Source organism: Dioscorea cayenensis, chromosome 6, assembly GCF_009730915.1.
Source record: "Dioscorea cayenensis subsp. rotundata cultivar TDr96_F1 chromosome 6, TDr96_F1_v2_PseudoChromosome.rev07_lg8_w22 25.fasta, whole genome shotgun sequence".
Taxonomy (NCBI): Eukaryota; Viridiplantae; Streptophyta; class Magnoliopsida; order Dioscoreales; family Dioscoreaceae; genus Dioscorea; species Dioscorea cayenensis.
Genome location: NC_052476.1, coordinates 7,462,221 through 7,486,848, shown reverse-complemented (window position 1 = coordinate 7,486,848; position 24,628 = coordinate 7,462,221). Strand labels below are relative to the sequence as shown.

General features: G+C 34.4%; 1 protein-coding gene across 1 annotated transcript; it reads left to right on the top strand.

The window, feature by feature from the left end:
* Window positions 1-20,869: 20,869 nt before the first annotated feature.
* LOC120263096 lies at window positions 20,870-23,095 on the top strand. The gene is made up of 4 exons (XM_039271005.1): window positions 20,870-21,472; window positions 21,572-22,181; window positions 22,796-22,872; window positions 22,964-23,095. The coding sequence occupies exons 1-4, from the start codon at window positions 20,870-20,872 to the stop codon at window positions 23,093-23,095; spliced, it is 1,422 nt and encodes a 473-aa protein (XP_039126939.1).
* The last annotated feature ends 1,533 nt before the right edge of the window (window positions 23,096-24,628 follow it).

Here is a 24,628-nt window from a genome sequence, read left to right as displayed (position 1 = left end):
AGGACAAGATTCCCAACCGGTTGCCATGAGCTTGCCCATGAGTGACGTGGATACTCAAGATTCTGAACTGGACTTCGATAATATTGTGGATGTCAATAAAATTGTTGCTAATGCTAAGAGTCAACTTGTTGAATTATATGATAGCTATTGTATTAGATATAGTCATATAGTTCCGCAGGTTGCACAGGAGGCAGTAGGACAATCTAGTAATAGCGCAGGAGAATAATTCCGACAGAGGCAAGCAAAGAAGAAGTCAAGGAGATCACAATATACAAAGCTCGACTTGTATTTGTACACTACCTTTCAGTTCTCAGAAGAAATCAACACATACATGACTTTCAACATCCTCCACTGGTGGCAAGGTTATGGAAACTCGTACCCCATTCTTTCACTAATGGTAAAAGATATTTTTGTGTGCCCTATGTCTACAGTAGCTTGAGAGCAGACTTTTAGCACAAGTGGGAACATGTTGGACACAACACATTCGCAGTTGACCCCACAAAATATTGAAATTCAAGTTTGCATGGATGACTGGAAACGTGTTCAAGTTCGGCAACAAGAAACAAAATAATAAAGTCCATATGTTACTGATTTCTTCTACATGGATAACATGATGAGCACACCTGGCGTGACAACAGCCAATGAGTCTGACTAAGACCTAGATGTTAACGAATAGGTAAGTGGGTGACCGGTTATACAAGGTAAGAGAGAACTACATGGCTTTGATTCCTCTCACACCCAGGAGGATACGTAGGCAACTTGGTTCGACAAGTAAACAAATTAAGTGTAAGCCATTCATTTTCGAATTTAGTATATTTTGAAATTTTCTAAATTTTCTAAATTTTTAGTAATTCATTTAAATGCAATTTTCTACTTATGTTTTTGGTTTCAAAACCTGGATGTCCTCTCTCAATGGAGATCAATCTTTTATGAGTATTCATAAATAATTTTCCACGCTTATAGGGTTATATTTTCATTTTAAATTTATTGATTATCTTTAACCGTCTACTTCAAGGGCTTGCAAGTGATAAAATTTCAAACCTTAGCTAATGCTAATAATTTTAACATTTTAGGGTTTAATTAGTAACAACTAAAAACATATATTTTTAAAAAAAATCTCACTTGACACACCGACACACACACAAAACAGAAGAAATTCTAAATTTTAATGAGAGTTGGGATGCCTATATCAATATGGGACATGTCACCTTAAATTTAATATTTAATATAATATCATTTATTTTAAATTTTGATAAAATACAAATAAACTATATATAAATTATTAAATATTAATTTAGAAACAATAATTATATGGTGGATGGGTGGGTATCTTTACATGGATCCCACTACATCCAAATCAAGGATTGAAATATCTAATCAGAGAGCTTTATCTTTTGTAAACTTGAAAAGAAAATAGATAGCTGGATGGGATCTAGAGTATCCTCATTAGTATTAGTGAATAGTTAAACACAAACGTTGTTAAATCATAGCACAAAGTGGCCATTCGCCAACCTGAATCTTAAGCTTGGATGCAGCATGAGCAGATTCCACACAATTTCTACTGCAAAAATACAAATATGAATCTCAATACTCATTTGCCATTATTTTTTTGACAACTAGCTCTAGGGAATGACACTTAAGTAATCCAAATCTTCTATACAAAGTTTATGTCTCATATAATACACACAAAAGCGCAATAAGAAAAGACAAACAACTTCTAATTCCTAGCTATGCTAATAAATATTGACAATGATAGCACCGATGCCAATCAATCTTCAATTTTTGCATGTTCACTAGATCAGTCTATTGTTTTTTTTTTAATGTTTGGGCACATGATCACTGATATCCAGCTTGCAAAAGGGCACATTAGCACATGGTTGCCACAAGGAGAGAACAATCTTCATAAATGACTTCAAAGATGAATCCACATGGTTGCCACAAAGAGAGAACATTTTTGCAGGTCCGTCTAGAGGTCCACCCGGTGGTTCAGCCCAGCCCGCCGGGTCAACAGGGAGCCGGGCCGATTCCAGGTTCGTCTCCCTATGACCAACCCCGCCAGGTTAGATGGTTCAACTCGACCCAGCGGGTTCTATACCCTTGCCAAGCCGAGTCCGGGTTAGGGTTCCGATGAACCGCAACCTAACGGGTCAGACCCACAGGGCCGGTTAACCGACCTGTGTCCAGCCTGGGTAGCCTTTATCTCATCTCATTGGTCATGTCTTATGAGTCAATCTCAATTATGGCAAAAGTTTTCTTATATTTAATTGCTTTAGAGACACAATTATTTCCTTTTAAAGAGACTTTGGTATTAGATGATATTTGTATGTGTTTTTTTTATTATTATTATATTGAAATTGTCATGTTGTCTGTATTTTATCTTTATTCTTACTATTTTTTGACATATGTACTCCACATAAATAAATCATTAGTTATATGCATATATAAATCAATATAAAATATAATCATCCATTAGGAAATAAAGGCTTGCTGGAGGAGATAAGGAAAAATAAATAAATCAAATAAATATATGTAAATAATCGATATATATATATATATATATTAAATAAATGTATTGCACCGATATTTGTGGATACAGAGAATGATTAATGACTTTATATTTAAGCTTCCAAAATACACAGCAATAAAAAATAGAATTATGTGAAGGCCTCTTCCACATCCCTTTGAAAATACATGGAAAAATATTGTAAGAATAAAGCTAGAAAGATAAATAAAATAATATAATTAGATTAAATTGATAACGTAAATTATAATAATTAGTTAAATTGATTGTCTTCCATACCTTATTCATTATATAATATAATATTATATATATATATATATAATATTAATATATTATTAATATGTATACCTATTTCTGATGTGGTGTTTTATTTAATCATTTAAGCTCTTAAATTATTTCAGATATAAAAAACAATTAAATTTAACAAATTTTTAAGATGTAAATAAAATTACCAGATTTCAATTTTTTATATTCGTATTTTTTTAGACATAATCATATATTTTAAAATGTTTTAAAATATTCGAAGTAGAATGGCATATCTATTAGGGACATCAATTTATTTTATGAAATACAATTTATATTTTGAGTTATATATACCTTCCTTTACTTTAAAATTTTAAAAATTGAAAATATAATAACTATATTTATATTTTTATATAATGTTTTTAATAAATGTACTATTTACATAATTATTTTTTATTTAAAATCATTTAAAAATGATGCTAACACCTTTTTTTCCCTTAAATGGTATTTATGACGGCAATATTTATGTGAAGCATATTTTTCAAAATATTTATGGACACTAACACTATTTTGTTTAAAAAATATTACATATAACGAGAAGATAACTCGCATGTATTGCTATAGCTTGCAATTTTTTCATATGTTAATTATTTAAAAAACATAAATATATATATATATATATATAAATTACTTCCTTGTAATGTTTAATGTGTGCCATTCTTCAATATGCAAATCTCTTAGTAGCTCATGGTCGAAGGCAAGTTGACTTCTTTGATTTCTTACAGTTATTAATTTAATCTTTATTAGAGTAAAATTTGTTTTGTTCATTTTATTTTTGATGTTTATTTTAATTTGCAATGTTCTAATCTAAACAAAGAGAGAGTGTGCAAGAAAATGGACAAAGAGAAAGGAGTAAATGTCTGTAAGTTCAAGAGGATTTGTGTTTTTTGGGGTAGTAGCCAAGGGAATAAGAGTTATTGGGATGCTACGAATGATCTTGCCAAAGAATTGGTTCAACTTCTTTTTTTCTTTTAGTTTTCTTTTCATTACTCTTTCTTTCTTTCTTTCTTACATGTTTTTCTTCTTGAAAATAAGTTAATAAATTCAGGTCTTTGAAATGATTTAGCAAATATTGGTGTTTCAGGTGTTGAAAACCATTGATTTGGTGTATGGAGGAGAGAGTGTTGGATTAATGGATTTGATTGCTTAAGCTGTGTTTAATGGTGGAAGCCATGTTCTTGGGTATTTTTTTTAAAGAATAATTATTTTAAGCTCATTAATTTAATGAAAATATTTTGATTACATTAATTAAATATTTTATCCATCTGTTTAGTGTGATTCCCAAGACTCTAATGGTTAAAGAGGTATGATTTTTTTTTTACAGGCCCTGCCATTGGATAACATATTATTGCATTGTTCCCATCAATGAACAAACAAAAAAATACAAAATCCTGAGAAGTAAAAACTCAAAGCTCAAATATCAAAGACAAATATTTTACTATTTTTTTCCTTTTAAATTGTTAGATAACTGGTGCTATTGTGGGAGAAGTGAAGGTAGTTGCAAATATGCACCATGGCAAGGTACTCTGATGCTTTTATTGTTTTGCAAGGTTAGTGTATTATCTATTTTCTCCCTATGTTTTATACTAAGTGGATGTTAATAGTTGCCATTCAAACTTCCAAATAATAAAAGAATTGAATGAATCATACTTTCATCATTTGTATTACTTAAAATACATATAATTGTGTTGCTTACTATATAATATATAATCCCATTAGAGCTTACTAATGATTGTAATTAAACATTGAACTATCATTAAGAAATGAGAAATATTTTTTATCTACTTCCATTTTGTTATGACTCTTTTATCAACCATTATGGACAGAAATAACAAATAATCTCACTGGTCTTTATATTTACTTTCTTGAAGTAAGTAATTGAAATACATAAACTCATCATTTGAGTTTATATCACAATGCAGGAGGTTATGACATAGGCACAAATAGGCATATATAACAAGCCGGTAATCTAATTTTAATTCTACATATACATAGTTTAAATTGTGAAAAGAAAAATTAGTAACTTATCCTTTGTTTCATATTGGAATGCTAAATGTTGATGGTTACTATGACTCACTGAAAAATCGACAAAGGCATACAAGAAGGTTTCATCAAACTAAATATGCGCCATATCATCTTTGCTCCAAATGCAAAGGAACTAATTGAGAAACTGAAGGTAATGTTTACAAGATTTTCAATAATATTTACTAAATGTTTGTTTTTTTCCCATTATTGTTCATTATTTGGATTTAAATATGATTAGAGGAATACTATCCATGTCATGATGAAGTTGTACAAAAACTTAAATGGGAATCGAAGTAGGTTGTAAATTTCATATCAGTAGAATTTCCACTTAAATATATAGATATCATATACAACAACATAAGAAGTCCCACAACCATGAATTCTACTTACATTTGGATTATAGTCCCCAAGCACTACATAGTCTTTTCAAGTGTGACCTTACTGACTACCAATAACCAAGTGGTATATTAATAGCAAAGTACCCATTAGAACTCTTCACAAGTGATGAGAATTCTAATCATGTGTGCGGGCACATTTCTGGGGATGTGAGTAGTGGTTGTGTGCGGGTGTTTCAGCGTCCATGTGTGCGCGAACCTTAATCCCACTTGCTTCACCAAAGTTTGTGCACAACCATGCCTTTCTTAGAATACCTTGCTTTATAACCAATGCAGAGGATGGAAGCATCTGTTTAAGTTCACCAAACAAATATTTTCTCATCAACCCAACCTTCTTGATGATATATCAACTGGGATGATTCATGAAACCTCTTTATTCATTTTTTTTCTTTTTTTTCTCTTTCATCTCTATATGTTGAAAGTGCCTAACTGTTAATTATGATGTACCTACCTTATGTTTACATAGATGATGCATATGAACAGGGTAGTTAACAAGATTTGAACTCATGACACCATCTTTATAATACCAATACTCTAGCCAAATCAACAATAGATTTTTTTTTTATTGATAGTGTTCCTTTACTAAATTATATAAAAATAAGTAAGCCTTATACTATTCAAATTTAGTCCCACATCAACTAATCTTAAGAAAAGGACATGGCAATTGCCTATTATTGGAAGAAGATACTCAAATGTACCTAATCTGCATACATATTTACTTCCTCCTTTGTATATTGCTTTCTTAGTTTAGTAGACCCGTGTTTAGAAGATTATAGCTATATATGCTTATGTTTAGGCTATTTTAATGTTAGATCATCCTATGTATATTCATGTATTCTCCTATATATAAATTGTATCTCTGTACATGTTGATCATGAATAATAACTTTGTTTTTCTTCTCCCAATTTTTATTTTCTTCATGGTACTAGAGCAGTGATCCCATCTTTCTTTTGGTGATTTTTTTTTTATCATGGATGACAAAGGAAGAATTGAATCATCTAATTCATCAAAAGAGGTGATTGATGTATCTTCCTCAAGCATGACCACAGAAAGTGATGTCAACATGTCTCAAAAATAGACTTCAATTCTGTTGAGGCAAGAATACCTTGGTTAAGAGCGGTAACTATTGCCCTTGGTGGGAGATCAAGATTGGGATTTATCAATGGCAAAGAAGAAGCTCTATCTATTGAGTCACATGGACATGAGTCTTGGTTGGCAAAAGACGAGATGGTTATGTCATGGATCCTTAACTCAATGGAACATAATATTGTAGAGATATTCAGCTATTCTAAATCTTCCTTGGATTTGTGGGAAGCTATTCGAGGCATGTATGGTAATCAAAACAATTCTACTTGTACTTTTCAAATTCAGCAAGATATTACTAATCTTCATCAAGATGGAAAATCTTTTGTTAATTTACTGGGGAGGTTAAAAGGTTTGTAGAATGAATTGGAAGTTAATCACCCTCATTCTATTGACCTAGTTGTCTTGCGAAAAAGGAGTGAAGAAGATCATGTTTTTCAATTATTAGCCAGTCTTGGTCCTGGCGGATTTTAGGAGCCATGTTTTTATGAATTCTGACTTGCCATCCTTAAAGAATGTATGTGCCTCAATTCAACAGGAAGAAGTTCGTCAAAAGATTATGTTAGGTGGTACCACAACCATTTCTCCAGAAGTACGTGCTTATCTCAGTTATCTATCGTGTGGTACCCTGTCCTGATTTTTGACCTCAGGCCTTTTTCAATTTTTGTGCATGCATTAGGGGCAAAATGGTCATTTTGCACTAATGGCATAGTTGCATGATTGCATAGTAGGTTGTATGTGAAAACCAGCCAAAAATCAAGGGTAAAATGGTCTTTTGGACTCATTTCTTTCTATTTTCTATTATTAAGGCTATTTTGGTAATTTCCCTTTTTCAAAAAAAAATTGAAAAGTGAGAGGAAAAGCAACGTGGATGCCTCTCTTTCTTTCATTTCCATTTCCTTCTTCTTCTTTGCTTTGTTTCCCTCCATTCGGCCGATCACCTTATCTTTGAAAAAAAAATTCGCTGTCAAATTTTTCCAACAAATCAACGCTCCTATTCCCTTCCTCTCATTCTCCTAAGCTCGGTAAGGCTTAAATCCAAGGTTTTCTCTTTGTAATTTTTTCGTATTTACTAGTTTTTGAAAATCTTTGAAACCCTAGAAATAAACCTTAGTTTGAGTTGTTTTTGGGCTTAAATTGAAGCCAGTGTTGTTGTTATTCATTTGTGTGAATGCTTGTAAAGAAATTTCGTGATTTGGTGTTGTAAATCGGCAAGAAACCATCTAATAAGGTCCGGTTTTACTGTAGCAAATTTGTGGTTAGTGTAGCAAACCCGAAATTAGTGTAACACCAAAAAACTTTGGGTTTTTCTTGTATTTCTTTGGTCCAAATCGAAGCCCTTCTTACTTGGAATCCATTGGAACTAGTTTTACTTCGGTTTGAGGTCGTTTGGGTCCAAAATGACGTTATTTTCCCCTAAAACCGTAGAGTTACATGTTCGACATGTAACAATGCATTCGCACGCATTTTATTTTCATTCTTGTGTTCATTGGTTCTTGGATTCCCTGCTTGATTCTAAGTGGCGAAGGACCCTCCAAGGGGAAGGAAATCGCCGATCCGTGAGCCCTTCTCGATGCGAGACGTTTGGTTTTGTGAGTGGTGCAATTCGTAATTCCATAGATTTAATAAGAGTATTATTGTATTTCTTTATGTGTTTCATAACTCAAATTTAATGATAAATCAGATTTCATTTGATATATATATATATATATGGATATTTTGAGCATGGACTTATTTGGCAAAGATGATTCTAGTATACTTATACATATGTACCTTGAAAGGGGCATGTTTACATGTATACATGGAATATGATTTGATGTATATATATTTATTTAGACATTTGGATGTTGGATTCTTTGAGTTGGAATCCGAAAGAATTGCATTGTAGCATTTGGATTTTGATGGTGACACCAAGGAAAGCAGCATTGTGAATTTTTAAATGTCTTAAAACACCTTGGTGGTCCCGTAGCTAGTCGCAGACCACAATTAGCTTGGGAATTATTTGAGGCCAGCATGTATTTTGAGCGGTGCTCAATGTGTTGGAAAATGTGACTTACCTGTACTATTTCTAATCATTGTGTTATTTGTTAATCTGTTGAATACTTGGAGCTACCTTTTTATATTATTATTGTTGTGGTAATTATTATTTGAAATGTTTTATTACTCTGTTATATCTATGCTGTCACCACTCACTGGATAACATTTGTTACTCACCACTCTCTTTCTTCTTTCTCAGACTGTGACATTGGGCTGGGCTATGCTGGGTAAGCAATAGACTAACCTACCTTTTCTCATTGTCTAAGTTAGTTTGTAGTGTGCATGTAAACTTTATGGATCCACTAGGCTTGAATTTTGTGTATTGTTCATGTATTTGTACTTTCTGGTTGTAATTGGAACCCTGTCTAGTTCTGCTACTGTTATTGGCTTTTCTCTAGTAAGTTGTGCTAGCAGGTTTGCTTTGAGCCTTACGGCGACTAGGAGGTGGGGCGTTGTAGGGTCCACTCCTTATTATCATAGCGATTGCCACATGCCCGGCCACGGTCGGGGCGTGACATACCGGCTGACCAAAGAAACTAGAAAGGTAAGCGTCCATGTCTAAAGTGTGATTACTATAAGTGAATTGGACATACAATGGATCAATACTGGAATCTTCACCCATAATTGAAGCCTATCTTTACAAAGGACAAGAAGGAAGGAAATAAAAAACCAATTCCTAATCACAAGGCTCATGTGGCTATTCACACTGTTGAATATTTCCATTCTAATCTCATTACTTTGCTTAATGATTTTGCCAAGTACTTACAAGAGAAAAATGGTCAGGGATTTATCCAAGATAGAACCACCAATCAAGGACATGATGAGTCAACTGCACCAGATCTTCCTTTCCTGTTATCATCTTCTAAATCTACTCAAGCATTTGAACTTATTCATTCAGATGTTTGGGGATCTTTTTCGATTTCTATTGATGGTTTTATATATTTTGTAACCTTTATTGATGATTTCTCGAAGGTTGCCTCGATATATCTCTCGAAATCAAAAATTGAAGTTTTTAGTTATTTCAAAGATTTTAACTTGATGATTACAACTCAATTTTCAACTCGCATTAAAGTTCTTAGGTCAGATAACAACTCAAAATATACATCTCATGACATGACAAATTATTTAATCTCTAATGGCATATTACATCAGACCAGTTTTGTTCATACACCTCAACAAAATAGGGTAACTGAACGTAATAATTGTGATTTGTTGGAGAAAACATGAGCAATAATGATTCAGATGCATGTTCCAAAATCCTTTTGGTCCTACGGAGTTCTCACTGCTACTTATCTTGTCAATTATTTACCCAGTAAAATACAAGATTTTAAATCTCCTCTTAAGTGTTTGTATGGAAAAGAACCAGACTTATCTCATTTGAGAATTTTCTATTGCACTTGTTTTGTGCATTTACCAGCAGTTCATCATGACAAACTTGATCCACGAACAATCAAATGTGTATTCCTGGGATATTCACAGACTAAGGAAGGATATAAGTGTTATGAATCTTTCTCAAAGAAACTCTATGTAAGTAGAGATGTTCGATTTTTTGAAACAAGACCTTTCTTTCAGATTATTGATCAGAGGAAGTTTGTAAAGGATTTCTTTCCTTTACCGAATGTTGAGTTTTGCCATTAACAATCAACTGATGTAAATTTAGAACCTAATAATTCAACTCAAGGTTGAAGAAGCTCAATCGTTGGTGGTAATTTTGTCTCATGAAAAAGTAAAAGCAACATGTTGTAGCTCGATCTAGAGTAGAGGCCGAGTATCGTGCTATGGCAGCAGCAGCCTGTGAATTTATATGGTTAAAAGTTCTCCTGGATGATTTGGGTTGTTTATCTACCACTCCTATGACTCTTTTTTGTGACAATGAAGCTGCTATGCATATTGCAACCTGCCCAGTATTTCATGAAAGGACTAAACATATTGAAGTTGATTGTTACTACATTCGACAACAAATTCAGTCCAAGCTTATCAAGACCTATTATGTGCAAATACATGATCAACTTGCTGACATATTTACAAAAGGTTCTGCCCTCTGCTAAGTTTCACCGGCTATTAAGCAAGCTTGGATCCATAAATTTCCTAGATCCAGCTTGAAGGGGAGTATTGGAAGAATTATACTCAAATATCTTCCTAATATGTATACATATTTACTTCCTCCTTTGTATATTGCTTTCTTAGTTTAGCAGCCCTATGTTTAGAAGATTATAGCCATATATTCTTATGTTTAGGCTATTTTAATGTTAGATCTTCCTATGTATATTCATGTATTCTCCTATGTATAAAGTGTATCTCTGTACATGTTGATCATAAATAATAACTTTGTTTTTTTTCTCCCAATTTTTATTTTCTTCACCTATAAAAGCAATCCTAGGCACAATAAAAATTTGTTATTGTGTTTTACATTTCTCTTATTTTTAAAAATAGTATTTTACAATTTTATTTTTAAAAGTTTTTTTAAACCCAGTGGGCATGTTACAAGTTGTGTCCGCCGAGCATGGTTAACCGGCCCGTGCCCATCTCTAGTTAACGGTACATAGAAAAAGCATGTGAGGCATATTCATAGTCTTCTTTCATAGTCGATTATTAGATCTTATTCTATCAGTTAATTATCTATTATGCATGATGATGATGAGTAAAATGATAGGTATGCGTATCAAAAGAGTTGTGGGAGATTTTTTTTCCTAACTCGACTCTGAATCTTTCAATAAGTTTTGTTGTAATAGGAATTCTATTTGCGATAAGAATAGAATAAGCTAGATTAATAAAAATAAAAATTAAGTGGACTATTTTAAATTAAAAAAATTAAAAGTGTGAAATCAGACTAATAGGTTCTTTTTTCGTTCTTTTATTTTGTATTTTTAAAATAAAAAAGAAATAATTTTCCAATCTAACTTAATAACAAGGATATCCATCAATAGACAACATAATCATGCACATATCTCATATAAACTACAAAATTGAAAAACAGATACATGTTCATCGTGTTAGATTTTCATCAAACTCAATTATGACATCTATGTCGTATATTATATGCGGAAGCAGGATCACTTACCTCCAGCCATAGCAAATTGTTGAAGACGACGAGAGTCTTGAGTCCAATCTTAAAAGTAACCAGGGACTCTTCCAATCTATCCCGTCCTCTCCCACCGGTGGAGCTAGGTATTTGCAAGAACGATAGGTTAGGGACCCCTGGTGCTGTCTATATATAATCCTTTACCATCAAAGGATTAACTCAACTTAAAAGTTTAAGTTAGATCACAATTCAAAGTGCCAATTAGAGTTAAATTAGGATTCTACCAGATAAGTCATGGACCACTTTATTTAGTTTGAATTCAGTTTAAATCAATATCATCACGAAGTTGAATTCAGAATAGAACTCAAACTGACATTCTCCCACTTGGTCCAACTTTATCTAGGTGTCTTAATATCCATTCACATTAACCTATAAATCAGTATGTTCTACATCAAAGAAATAAATTACACGAATCATGGCGGTAAGTCATCATTATAACCAAGTATTACCTTCCATGCATTACGATGCAATCTCTCTCTTTAATGTAAAACCTATATATGGCATTTTATCATAATGAATAAGACAGATGCTCATTCGGGTCCAATACACGCAAAATAATAATGCATAAACTTAATAATTGTCATTCTCAAACTTAATGTATACACTCAAAGAGAAGACAAATAAAAAATAAATAAATGTTTAAGAGTACAATACTAAAGTGATACTAATTGTTCATAGAGAAGAACCAAGTCCCATATGTTCAACATGATCTCTAAACAACTTCGGTGCGATTCTTTTCATCAAAGGATCTGCAATCATCAACTCTGTGCTAATGTGTTGAATCGTTACTTCATCGGCATTCACGCGTTCCTTTAGTGCCAAATACTTGATGTCGATGTGTTTACTTCGACTGCCACTCTTATTATCCTTAGAGAAAAACACAACAGCAGAATTATCACAATAAATCCTTAATGGCTTGGATATAGAATCAATGATTCTAAGCCCTGATATGAAACTCCTCAACCAAATACCCTGGGAACTCGCCTCGAAACATGAAACAAACTCGGCTTCCATAGTGGAAGTAGCAACCAAAGTCTGTTTTGCACTCCTCCATGAGATAGCACCACCGGCCAACATGAAAATATAACCGGATGTTGATCTCCGAGAGTCAAGATAGCCAGCATAATCTGAATCCGAGTACCCAATGACTTCTAAGTCATCTGATCTTCTGTATGTAAGCTTGTACACCTTCGTACCCTGAAGGTACCTCATTACTTTCTTTGCAGCTTTCCAGTGGTAAATCCCTAGATTACTTTGATATCTTCCCAACATCCCCACAACATATGCAATGTCCGGTCTCGTACAAACCTGAGCATACATAAGACTTCCAACAGTTGAAGCATACGAGATGGTTTCCATCTGTTCTTTTTCTAAGTTATTTTTAGGACACTGGTCCAAGTTAAACTTGTCACCTCTCACAATAGGTGCAACACTAGGTGAACAATTTTCCATCGGCAATCTCTCAAGAATTTTATTAATATAGGCTTCCTGAGATAAACCCAAAACACCACGGGATCCGTCTCGATGTATCTTAATGCCAATGACATAAGATGCCTCGCCCATATCTTTCATATCAAAATTCTTAGAGAGAAATCGCTTCACCTCATGCAACATACCCTTATCATTGGTTGCAAGCAAAATATCAGCAACATATAGGACTAAAAAGCAAAACTTACTCCCACTGTATTTATAGTATATGCATCGATCCTTAATGTTCTCAACAAAACCGAATGATGAGACAACATTGTGGAACTTCAAATACCACTATCAGGATGCTTGTTTCAATCTGTATATAGATTTTTTAAGCTTGCAAACCAAGATTTCACCTTCACTAGAGAAGAATCCTTCAGGTTGTTTCATAAACACCTCTTCATCTAGATCTCCATTAAGGAAAGCCGTTTTCACATCCATCTGATGTAATTCCAAGTCAAAATGAGCAACCAATGCCATTATAATACGAAACGAGTCCTTTTTCAAAACTGGAGAAAAAGTCTCATTATAGTCGATGCCCTCTTTCTGAGTAAATTCTTTAGTAACTAATCTAGCCTTGTAACGCTCAATGTTACCTAGCGAGTCTTTCTTAGTTTTGTAGACCCATTTACACCCAATGGCTTTTGCCCCTTCAGGCAACTTGATTAGATCCCAAACACCATTATGTGCCATGGATTCCATCTCATCCTTCATAGCATCATACCACAACTTAGAATTACTACAACTAATAGCTTGTGAAAACGTTTTAGGGTCATCAGCGGCTCCAAAATCATAGTCAAATTTTTGTAAATACACAACATAATTACTAGATATTGCCGATTTCTTAATTCTAGTCGATCTTCTTAATGCCACATCATTATCTTCTTGATGAAGTTGTTGCTCAATAACTTCATATTGATGTTGTGGGACTTGATCAACTAGATCAGCAAGATGTGGTTCCTCAATGATTGTCATTTCAATGTCTTCCAAATCTTGATATTTATCATGTGAAATAATCAATCTTTGATTGGTGTCTAGAGTTTCTTCATGATCTTCATCAAGACTAAAGTCTAGAGGTTGATCACTCCCACTAATCAAGTCATTCTCAAGAAATTTGGCATTTCTTGATTCCACAATTCTAGTGCTATATGATGGACAATAAAATCTATAACCCTTGGACTTTTCGGCATAACCAATAAAATAACCACTAACAATCCTTGGGTCCAACTTTCTCTCATGTGGATTAAACACTCTTATTTCAGCTGGACAACCCCAAACACGCATATGCTGCAAACTCAGTTTCCAACCTTTGAACAATTCAAATGGAGTTTTAGAAACTGCCTTGGTCAGAACACGGTTTAATATATACGCTACTGTCTTAAGAGCTTCAATCCACATATATCGAGGAAGTTTGGAGTTGCTAAGCATACTCCTTACCATATCCATTAAAGTACGGTTTCTTCTTTCAGCTACACCATTTTGATCTGGTGAGCCAGGCATAGTGTATTAGGCCACAATACCATGCTCTTCTAGAAACCTCACAAATGGACCTGGTACTTTTCCATCCTCTGTGTACCTACCATAATATTCTCCACCTCTATATGATCTCACGATCTTTATTTGCTTATCGCATTATTTCTCTACTTCAACTTTAAAGATCTTGAAAGCATCTAATGCTTCACTCTTATTATCAAGCAAGTAGAGATACATAAAGTGTGAATAATCATCAATGAAAGAGATGAAGTATCTCTGACCATACGAGTCCATCTCTGGACTACAAATGTCTGTATGTATTATCTCTAATAAGTATGAACTCTTCCTAGCACCTTTCTTAGATTTGTTGGTTTGCTTACCCTTTATGCAATCCACACAAGTTTAAAAGTCGGTAAAATTAAGAGAATCAAGGATTCTATCATTCATCAACTTCTCAATTCTCTTTATGGAGATATGTCCCAATATCTAGTGCCATAACATAGAAGATTTATCATTCAAAATACTACATTTAATACCAACATTTACTTGATCATGCAACACATTATAAGAAACATTACTTTGTAAATACATTTGAAAAAGACCATCACACAATGCACCATTTCCAACAAGAGAAGAATTATAAAACAAGCAAAAATATGTTTCATAAAACTTAAAGGAATATCCTAATAATACAAGTTGTGAAACTGAAATTAAATTTCTAGAAAAACTAGGAATATAAAAGGTCTTTTCCAAATCTAAAACAAATCCTGAATCTAAAACTAATATGCATGTCCCGACTGCCTCTACATGTGAACGAATTTTATTCCCTGAATAAATAAACCGTTCACTCTTCGTCGGTATCCTTCGGCTTAAGAAGCCCTGCAAGGTATTAGAAATATGGATTGTTGTACCAGAATCAATCCACCAAGTGTTATGACAAACATCAACCATATTAGATTCATAATAAACGAAAGAAATTTCAATACCTTTCTTCTCAAGGTGAATCTTGAGTTTCGGACAATCCTTCTTCATGTGCCCTTTCTTCTTACAAAAGAAGCACTTGGACACCTTCTCGATCTGAACAGGTAATTTTTCTTTATCCTTTTTCAGGTTGGTTCGTCCTCTCTTCTTATCTCGAGTAGCCATATGTGCACTTTCACTCTTTTCTAATAACAACCTTTCCCCTCTTGAACACACATGGTCAAAAGCTCATTAATAGAGCATTTATCTTTATGTGTGTTATATGAGATTTTGAAAGCGTTATACTGATGTGGAAGAGAGTGCAAGATATAGTGCACAAGGTAAGCATCTGAAAAATCGATCTGCTCTAAAGCCTTAAGTTGAGCCACTAAGTCTCTTATCCTCATGATGTGCTCTCGCACACCTTTAACACTTGTGAGCTTCATGGATAATAATTTGGTCATGAGAGTGCTAGCAAGAACCTTATCTGAAGATTCAAATTGATCATCAATTGCCTTCAGCAAATCTCTTACATTTGCACAATCTGGGATTGAACCACGGATACTAGTAGATATACGTATCTTAATGTACATCATGCTCAAGCGATTAGATCGCTCCCACCGTTCATACAAGGCAATTGCACCCGGAGTGCTATTGTTTGTCGGCACAGGTGGTTCACCTTTCCTTATAGCATAGTCAAAATCCATGCATCCCAACTATAGGAGAATCAACTCCTTCTAATCTTTATAATTATCACCCCTTAACATAGGAACATGACATTTTTTATCAAAAGTATCTGATTGCATAGCTACAATAAATAAAATAACATACATATTAATCTTAATATTCAAGGCAATAAAACAAGTTGGTATGCTTACCAATGCAAGCCATACCGAAAAAAAATATGAACCAATTTGTTATCATAATCTGCATGTGGGAAAATATATAAATACAAAATAGATTCATAACCATCGATAAAACTAATGGATAATTAAAATTCCTTAATACCTGTGGGCGACTTAAGAAATAAAAATTAACCATTATTTCATCCTGATTAATTACATAAATATAACAAAATCCCTGTGGAGAAAATTCATTATATCAAACATAATTAATCGCAACTTGCCACCTGATAAAACTAATAAATAATTAAAATTACTTAATACATGTGGGCGACTTAAGTAATAAAAATTATTCATTATTTTATTCTAATTAATTATAAGAAATATAATAAAATCCCTGTGGGGCAAAATTATTATATTAATCATAATTAATTACAATTTATGCCAATTAACCTAGATGTGATCTATCACACTCATAATGTGTAATTTACCATTTTTAAAATTAAAATCATGAAGATTGTGGCTATTCCATAATTTAACAAAAAATTCATTCGATCACATGACATACTAACCATATACATAAACAAATTCAATGTTAATTATTAATTATACAAATTATAATTAATGCACTTAATGTATGAATAATTCATACAAACAAAACCTCCAATTTAAATAAATCACTAAACAGGGTTCTATATGCAAAAATACACTAAAATAATGCAATTTTTGCAAAAACACCCAATAATATATTTTATTCAAAGGATCATTCAAACTAATGAATTAATAAAATAAAATAATTAAATCTAATGTTAGGGGAAAATATAAAAAATAAAAATAAAAACAAAAACCCTAACTTTTCCCGTGGGTAGCAGTCGCCGGCCAGACTGCCGCCGGCCGGCCGGCACTAGGCGGCCAGACCTCCGCCACACGCGTCGCCAGGCCGGCTCGTGCGAGCAAGTCCCGCGCACGGGCAAGCTGCACGCGGCCTGTACCCTTGCGCTCGCAGGTAGGCGTGCGTGGGCAGGCATGTGCATGGCCTGCGCGCAGACTGTGCCCCTGCGAGTGGCTTGGGCCTGCTAGGCGTGCGGCCAGCTAGCGTGCATGGCCCAGCCCAGCGCTGGCGCTACATGGCCCATCTGCAGTCTGACAAGGGTGTTACCTTGTTTATATTAGGTTCAATTTTGAGCCTAATATTCAATTTTTCAAACCCTAAATTATCATAATTTATTTCATTACAAAGCATGCATAAACATTATGGGATTTAATTCATACAAACCCTAATTCATGCATGTTATTTCTGACAAAAAACATACATGTTTTAAATTTAATCATGCTAGGCAGAGGTATAAAACCTTGCTCTGATACCAACTGTTAGATTTTCATCAAACTCCATTACGACATCTATGTTGTATATTATATGCAGAAACAGAGATCACTTACCTCCAGCCACAGCAAATTATTGAAGACGACAAGAGTCTTGAGTCCACGCTTAAAAGTAATCAGGGACTCTTCCAATCTATCCCGTCCTCTCCCACAAATGGAGCTAGGTATTTGCAAGAATAATAGATTGGGGACCCCTGGTGCTGTCTATATATAATCCTTACCATCAAAGGATTAACTCAACTTAAAAGTTTAAGTTAGATCACAATTCAAAGTACCAATTAGAGTTAAATTAGGATTCTACTAGATAAGTCATGGACCACTTTATTTAGTTTGAATTCAGTTTGAATCAATATCATCACGAAGTTGAATTCAAAATAGAACTCAAACTAACACGTCGAATGGATAAATTTCACAATTGTATTATATCATGTGTTTTTAATTTTGTTTAATTTCATTTTAGAATAATTGCTTTTCTTTTTTAATTAATGTCATTGTTTTTCTTTTGTTATGAACATAATAAACAAATTCATTTTGATTCTTTAATTTAAAGTTTTAGTCCATAAATAAGGTTTTTATTTTACCAACAATCAAATGGTCTATTAGTATTTGGGTTCTCATGAGAACCCTTCACACGTGAGAGTTCGAATCACACATGAAAGCATATTTTTCTAGAAATGTGAGTAGTGATGTGCATTGATGGTCTTAGCACCAAATGTGAGCGCGGCCTCACCTCCACTTACTCTGTTGTAGCTTGCACTCTTGTCTTTCTTAACGACCTAGTCACTATTGCGGCAATTTTTTTTAATTAAAAAAATAGCAATGATGCTAGTTTCATTGCTAATAAAGTGAAAGATTTTGTCAAAAATAAATAATAATATTCTACAATAATATTATTTTTTTATTTATTTATTTTTAATTTTTTAAGATAAATAATATGCTTCAATAATATTCATAATTTGTTAAAAAGATTTTGTCTAAAATAAATAAATAAATCTAAAGTTATTGTTCTCAATATATTATAGAAAAAATATTCCTCATATCCCAAATCTCTAGTCTCGTTCTTTGTTGTTTTTTATTAACTCGGCCAGAAATCACATAAGGCGATTAGAGTTCTTCTATGTACACGTCCAGAAGATATTATAGAAATCAAACCGAGTTCAAAAAAATCCCCTACCATATAATCATGAAGGAGAGAAAAACGACATCTTCTATTCTATAGTGTATGCAAACTACTGCAACAATACTATCGACTCAGAGATTTGACCCTAGATATGTCCATTTACCATTCTTATAATATTCTAGGTTTAATTGCCGTATAGGTCCCTGTAATTATGTAGTTTTGGCTCTTTTAGTCCCAGCAATATTTTTTGATACAACTAAATCCTCCTATTTGATCAATTTGGGCCTTTTCAGTCTGAGGCGCAGATGGCGTTAACTTCGCCGTTTCTTTTATACCGACGTGGCTTTTTATTACAAAATTAGGTGTAAAGATGCTGACTAGGTGATAAGGTGGCAATTAGATCCGGATCCGAATTACAAAAAGAGGAATTTGTTATCAAACCGGCTGAAGAACCCACATCTCCATCTCCCACCATCGGCGCCGGTGGAGAACACTTGCCGTCCGTACGAAACCCTCTCTCCCCTTAACTCCGCTAAAGCCCACCCACCTCCAACCGGCCGATAGCCTCCACTCCAAGCCCTCGTTAGTGCAGCCAGGGTTTTGCAAATCCTCAATCACTCCAAGGTGTCATCGGTGCAGCCAGGGTTTGCTTCATTCCAAGCCGTCGTCGGTGCAGCCAAGGTTTTGCAAACCCTCTTTCATTCCAAGCTGTCGTAGGTGTAGCAGGGTTTTGCAAACACTCCTGAACTCTAAGCCGTCATCGACGTAGCCAAGGTTTTGCAAACCCCTCTAGATAGCCATAAAGAATATGGTAATGCCCCTGTTTTGCACTCTTTTCTCCCTTTTTAGTAAATTTTGCCGTTGCTTGTGTTCACTTGCAAGCGTACCAACAATAGCAAGTTAGGTCTTTTTTGTGGCCCTACAATGAAAGTGACTGATCTTATTTAGATGATTTAGAAAGGCATATATTGGCTTCATTGATGGCTTGTTTCTATGTGTGGGCCATCTCCATGATATATATTTATAACTTTGGTGTCAGATTGGTTATTTTTGTTGTTCAGATTTGTGACATCTCATGGTTATGTTGTGTAATACTTTTTTTTCATTATAATACTGAATGTGTTCTAATTCTTGTGTTGTGTTCCTTATTAGTTTGTTGTAGTGGTATAGTTAGTTTCTTTTTAAATTAGTAACTAGTTTGCATTTATGTGTTGTTTAGTTTAGCATGGCTGCTGAGAAAGAATATACTATTAAGTACCACCATGGAGGAACTTTATTAAAGGAAGAGGAGATTAAATATGTCAATGGTTTTATTGATGAAGTTACTGTTGATCTAGAGAAGACTTGTTACTGGGATTTGTTAGGAGACTTAAAAGAATTAGGCCATGATATTACAAATTCAGTCAATTTGTTCTTTATGGATGCTTCTGGGCATTGAAGGTTATTAGTGATGATGAGGGAATTATAGGGTTAGTTGACCATTTAATGAGGCACTGGACAGCAGACATTTATGTTGAATTTTCAAGTGTTAAACACAACAATACTATACCAGAAAGCATAATGATTGAATCTGAAATGGTTGAAGCTGAAAGTGATGTGGAATTGAACATGAATGATGATATGGAGAATGAGAATGGATCTGATTCAGCTGAAGATGATGAAGAGAGGATTGTAGATGATCAACTATTTATTAAAAACTCAGATGAAGATGAAGAAAGAGAGGAAGCCATGAAGAAGGTGAACAAATATGTCAAATTGAAAAAGAGAGTACAGGAAGTTGCATCTGAAAGGGATAATTTAGAGTCTTATGCTACGAACAAGGAACCACAAGGAAGTGAGTTTGGGAAAGTTGGTGGGTATGAAAGTGACTACTTTGAGTCATCAGACCCTGGCAGTTACAGTGATAATAGTAGTGGATCGGAAGCTGATGATGCTGTCAGACATAAATCAACCAGAAAAATCCATGACCCTGCTATCCCATTGGAGGAATTTAGATTGGATCTTAGGTTTTAAGATTTAAAAGAATTCAAGAATACACTTGTTGATTTCTCCACAAGGAAAAGTTTTGAGTTTAAGTATATAAAGAATGATACTTCGAGGGTGAGGGCCAAGTGTTCTGGCAAAGATTGCAGTTGGTTAATTCTCTGCTCATGGTGTAGTACCAAAAAGATATATATGGTGAAGCATTATGTCTCTACACATTCATGCCTTTTGGGTGTTACAAAGAACAAAAGAGTTATAGCACAAGTAGTGGTGAAGAAATTTGGTGATGTGATAGCTTCCATACGCGTCATTAAGCCAAGGCATTTAAAAGCACTAGTTAGGAAGGAGACTTGTGTGTTCGTCACTGACTGGGTCTGCAAAAATGCCAAGAGATTGGTTCTTAAGAAAGTTGAACAGCAATTTATTGAAGATTTCAAGGTACTGAATAGTTATGCATTAGAATTAAAAGCATCAAACCCTGGAAGCAATGTCGTAATTGTTTTTGAAAGGTTGAGTCCAGATGCATTACCAACCTTCCAAAAGATGTATATCTATCTTACAGCTGCTAGAGAAGGTTTTTTGGTTGGCTGTAGGAGGATCATAGGTCTCGATGGGTGCTTTTTGAAAGGTCTAATGAAAGGGCAATTACTAGTGGCAGTAGGGAGGGACGGGAACAACCAGATGTTCCCTATAGCTTGGGAAATTGTGGAGAAAGAAACCATTGAAAGCTGGAGTTGGTTTCTTAAGTTGTTGCAGTTAGATCTGTGTATTGAAGATGGTCTCGGATGGTCACTTGTTAGTGATATGCAGAAACTAAGAAAAATTTATGATTGACTTTTTATTTGATTGTATTTGAATTTATTTGATTCATTAAATGTTTTGCCTTTCTTCCAGGGATTAATCCATGCAGTTAAAGAACTTCTACCATTAATCGAGCACAGGATGTGTGCAAGGCATATATATGCTAGATGGGGGAAGCAACACCAAGGGAAAGAGTTTCAAATCCAATTTTGGAATATTACTAGGGCTACAACTGTACCTGAGTTTCCAAAGCAGCTACAACAGATGAGGAATTTGAATGGAAGAGAGAAGGCAGTAGAGGAGTTATTAGAGAAATGGCCTGCCAATGGTTGGTGTGGAGCTTTCTTCAATGATGTTGTCAAGTGCGATGTTATCGACAACAATATGCGCGAGACATTCAATGGAGTGATGGTAGAAGCTAGGAGCAAACTAGTAATAACAATGCTTGAAGAAATAAGAAGGTATGTCATGCAAAGGATAGTTGTTAAGAAGAGCTATACCATGAAATGGAAAGTTAATTTTGGACCAAACATAGTTAGGAAGTTTGAGAAAGAGAGGACCAAAAGCTCAAAATGGCAGGTTGACTGGAATGGGGCTGCAGAGCATGAAGTTATCTGGGATGATATGTTGTTGTTGGAGAGGGAAAGTTATTTTGTTAGGTTAGAGAATAAGAGTTGTTCTTGTGGGAAATGGGACAAGAGTGGTATTCCCTGCCAGCATGCTTTGGCAGCAATTGCTTTTCAAGGAGGAGATCCACTTAATTATTTATCTATATGGCTCCCCAAGGAGAAATACCTACAAGCATACTAATTTGCAGTGAGTCCACTAAGAGGCAGGATGTTCTGGCCCCATGTGAGGAAGGTCCTCTGCTGCCTCCTATAAGCAAGAGGATGCCTGGAAGACCTACAAAGAAAAGGAGAAGGGAACCATTGGAAAAAAAAAGCAATACAAAAATTTCAAGATTTGGTAGGATCTTCAAATGTGGAATTTGTGGAGTTCAAGGTCACAACAAGCTGACTTGTCAGAAAAAACCTAACAAAGTAAATATTTTTTACTATTAATATGTTAACTGCATATTTATTCCCATTGTGAATTCATTGTTCTCAAAACAAATTTACAATGAATGTGTAGGACACAGTTGCATCAAGGCCAATAAGACAAGTAGGCAGTATGCTTGCCACTCGAATTTTGATAGTAAGTAAAATTTACGCTATTTTCAACCTAATGTTTATCAATACTCAGTGTTTGCTTACTGAATTCTAATGAACTGTTTGTGACTTACAATGAAATGCAATATCTAATTACTTGATTCTGCAGGGTACTCACAGTGGAGAAGTTATTGTTGGAAGGAAATGATGCATGACACATCATATATTACTGCTAGTGAACTAATGGTATTTTTGTTATGTTCTCATATCATACACAACTTAGGGCATCATTAACTTTTTAGAGGATTAACACAATTTTTTGGTTTCTGATATTTAGGCTAGGAGGGATGCAAGGCTTGCTGCACAAGCAAAACTAAGTAAAGAAAGTGCTCATCAGACATCTACAACAATTGATCGAAACTTAGATCTCCCAACACAACAGAGTATAACAACAGAGCATAACAACTGAAGCAAGGAAACACTTCTCAGCCTACCTCCTTTTTCTTTTGTATTTTTGACTCAACCCTGGATAGTGGATGTTTTGTAAATTGCCTGCCAAAACTAATGATATGCAATACTGTAATTTCCTTGTCTGCTGACAAAAACAATGGCATTTGGTGTGGTGTTGTTTATGCACAAACCTATGTGGTTTAATATGTATGACAGATGTGAAATTTCAACTATGCCAATGAAATATTGTTTGTTGTGCAGTCAATGTTTGCAGCTACTCTTTACTTTAATTAATGTTATGACAAATGTGAAATTTCAAAAATGGCTTTTCATCAGCATGCACACCAGGTTGCTTTTAAAAAATCTGATTTACTCTTTATCTGTTTATTGAGACCTTCGTCAAACCGAATTGAAGTGGATGGACTGGAAATACAAGCTGCTAAGCTAATACAACAGTAATATTTAAGTCTTCAAGACCTTTTCTCTCTTCAATCTTCATTATTTGTTAGCTAAATGTAATTGTCATTAAGAGTTGGAAAGACACTTTCAAGATCACCAATTTGTTATCAGAATTAAATGTTCATTTTCCATGTTGTGTTGTCGTGGATACCTGTTATTGAATTCATTGAACAACCTTGCATTCAAGATGACAACATGTTTAAGAAAATCATTGACATCTACATGGCACATCTCAAAATTTGATGGAAAATCATCTTGTTTGTACTACAATGTGACTGATCAACCACAAGATTTAAAAAACCCTGGATGCACCGACGATGGCTTGGAATGAAGCAAACCCTGGATGCAACGGCTTGAATGGAGGGGGGTTTGCAAAACCCTGGCTGCACCGACGACACCTTGGAGTGATTGAGGGTTTGCAAAACCCTGGCTGCACTAACGAGGGCTTGGAGTGGAGGTTTGTCGAGGCAGTTGGAGGTGGGTGGGCTTCACCGGAGTTGAGGGGAAGGAGGGTTTCATACGGACGGCAAGTGTTCTCCACCGGCACCGAGGGTGGGAGATGGAGGTGTGGGTTCTTCAGCCGGTTTGATAACAAATTCCCCTTTTTGCAATTCGGATCCGGTTTAGGATCCGGATCCGATTACCACCTTATCACCTAGTCAACATCTTTACACCTTATTTTGTAATAAAAAAAGTTACGTCGGTACAAAAGAAATGGCGAAGTTAACGCCATCTGCACCTCGGACTGAAAAGGCCCAAATCAATAAAATAGGAGGATTTAGTTGTACTGAAAAATATTGCAAGGACTAAAAGGGCCGAAAGTACACAATTACAGGGACCTGTACGGCAATTAAACCAATATTCCATTATACCAAGTACTAAGTAATAGTGGTTGTTTTAGTTCTTTTGTTCTATTTTCTTGTATTGTATTTTTTAAAATAAATTTAATGGTTTATCAAATTTTTATTTAAAAAAAATACAAATCGTGGTTTTTTTAAAAAAATATTGTATTTTTTAGAAAAAAAAATTACCCAATTGCGCACTTTTTGGTTTTTAATTACTAAAGTGTGCGTAAACATTACACATTTGTACT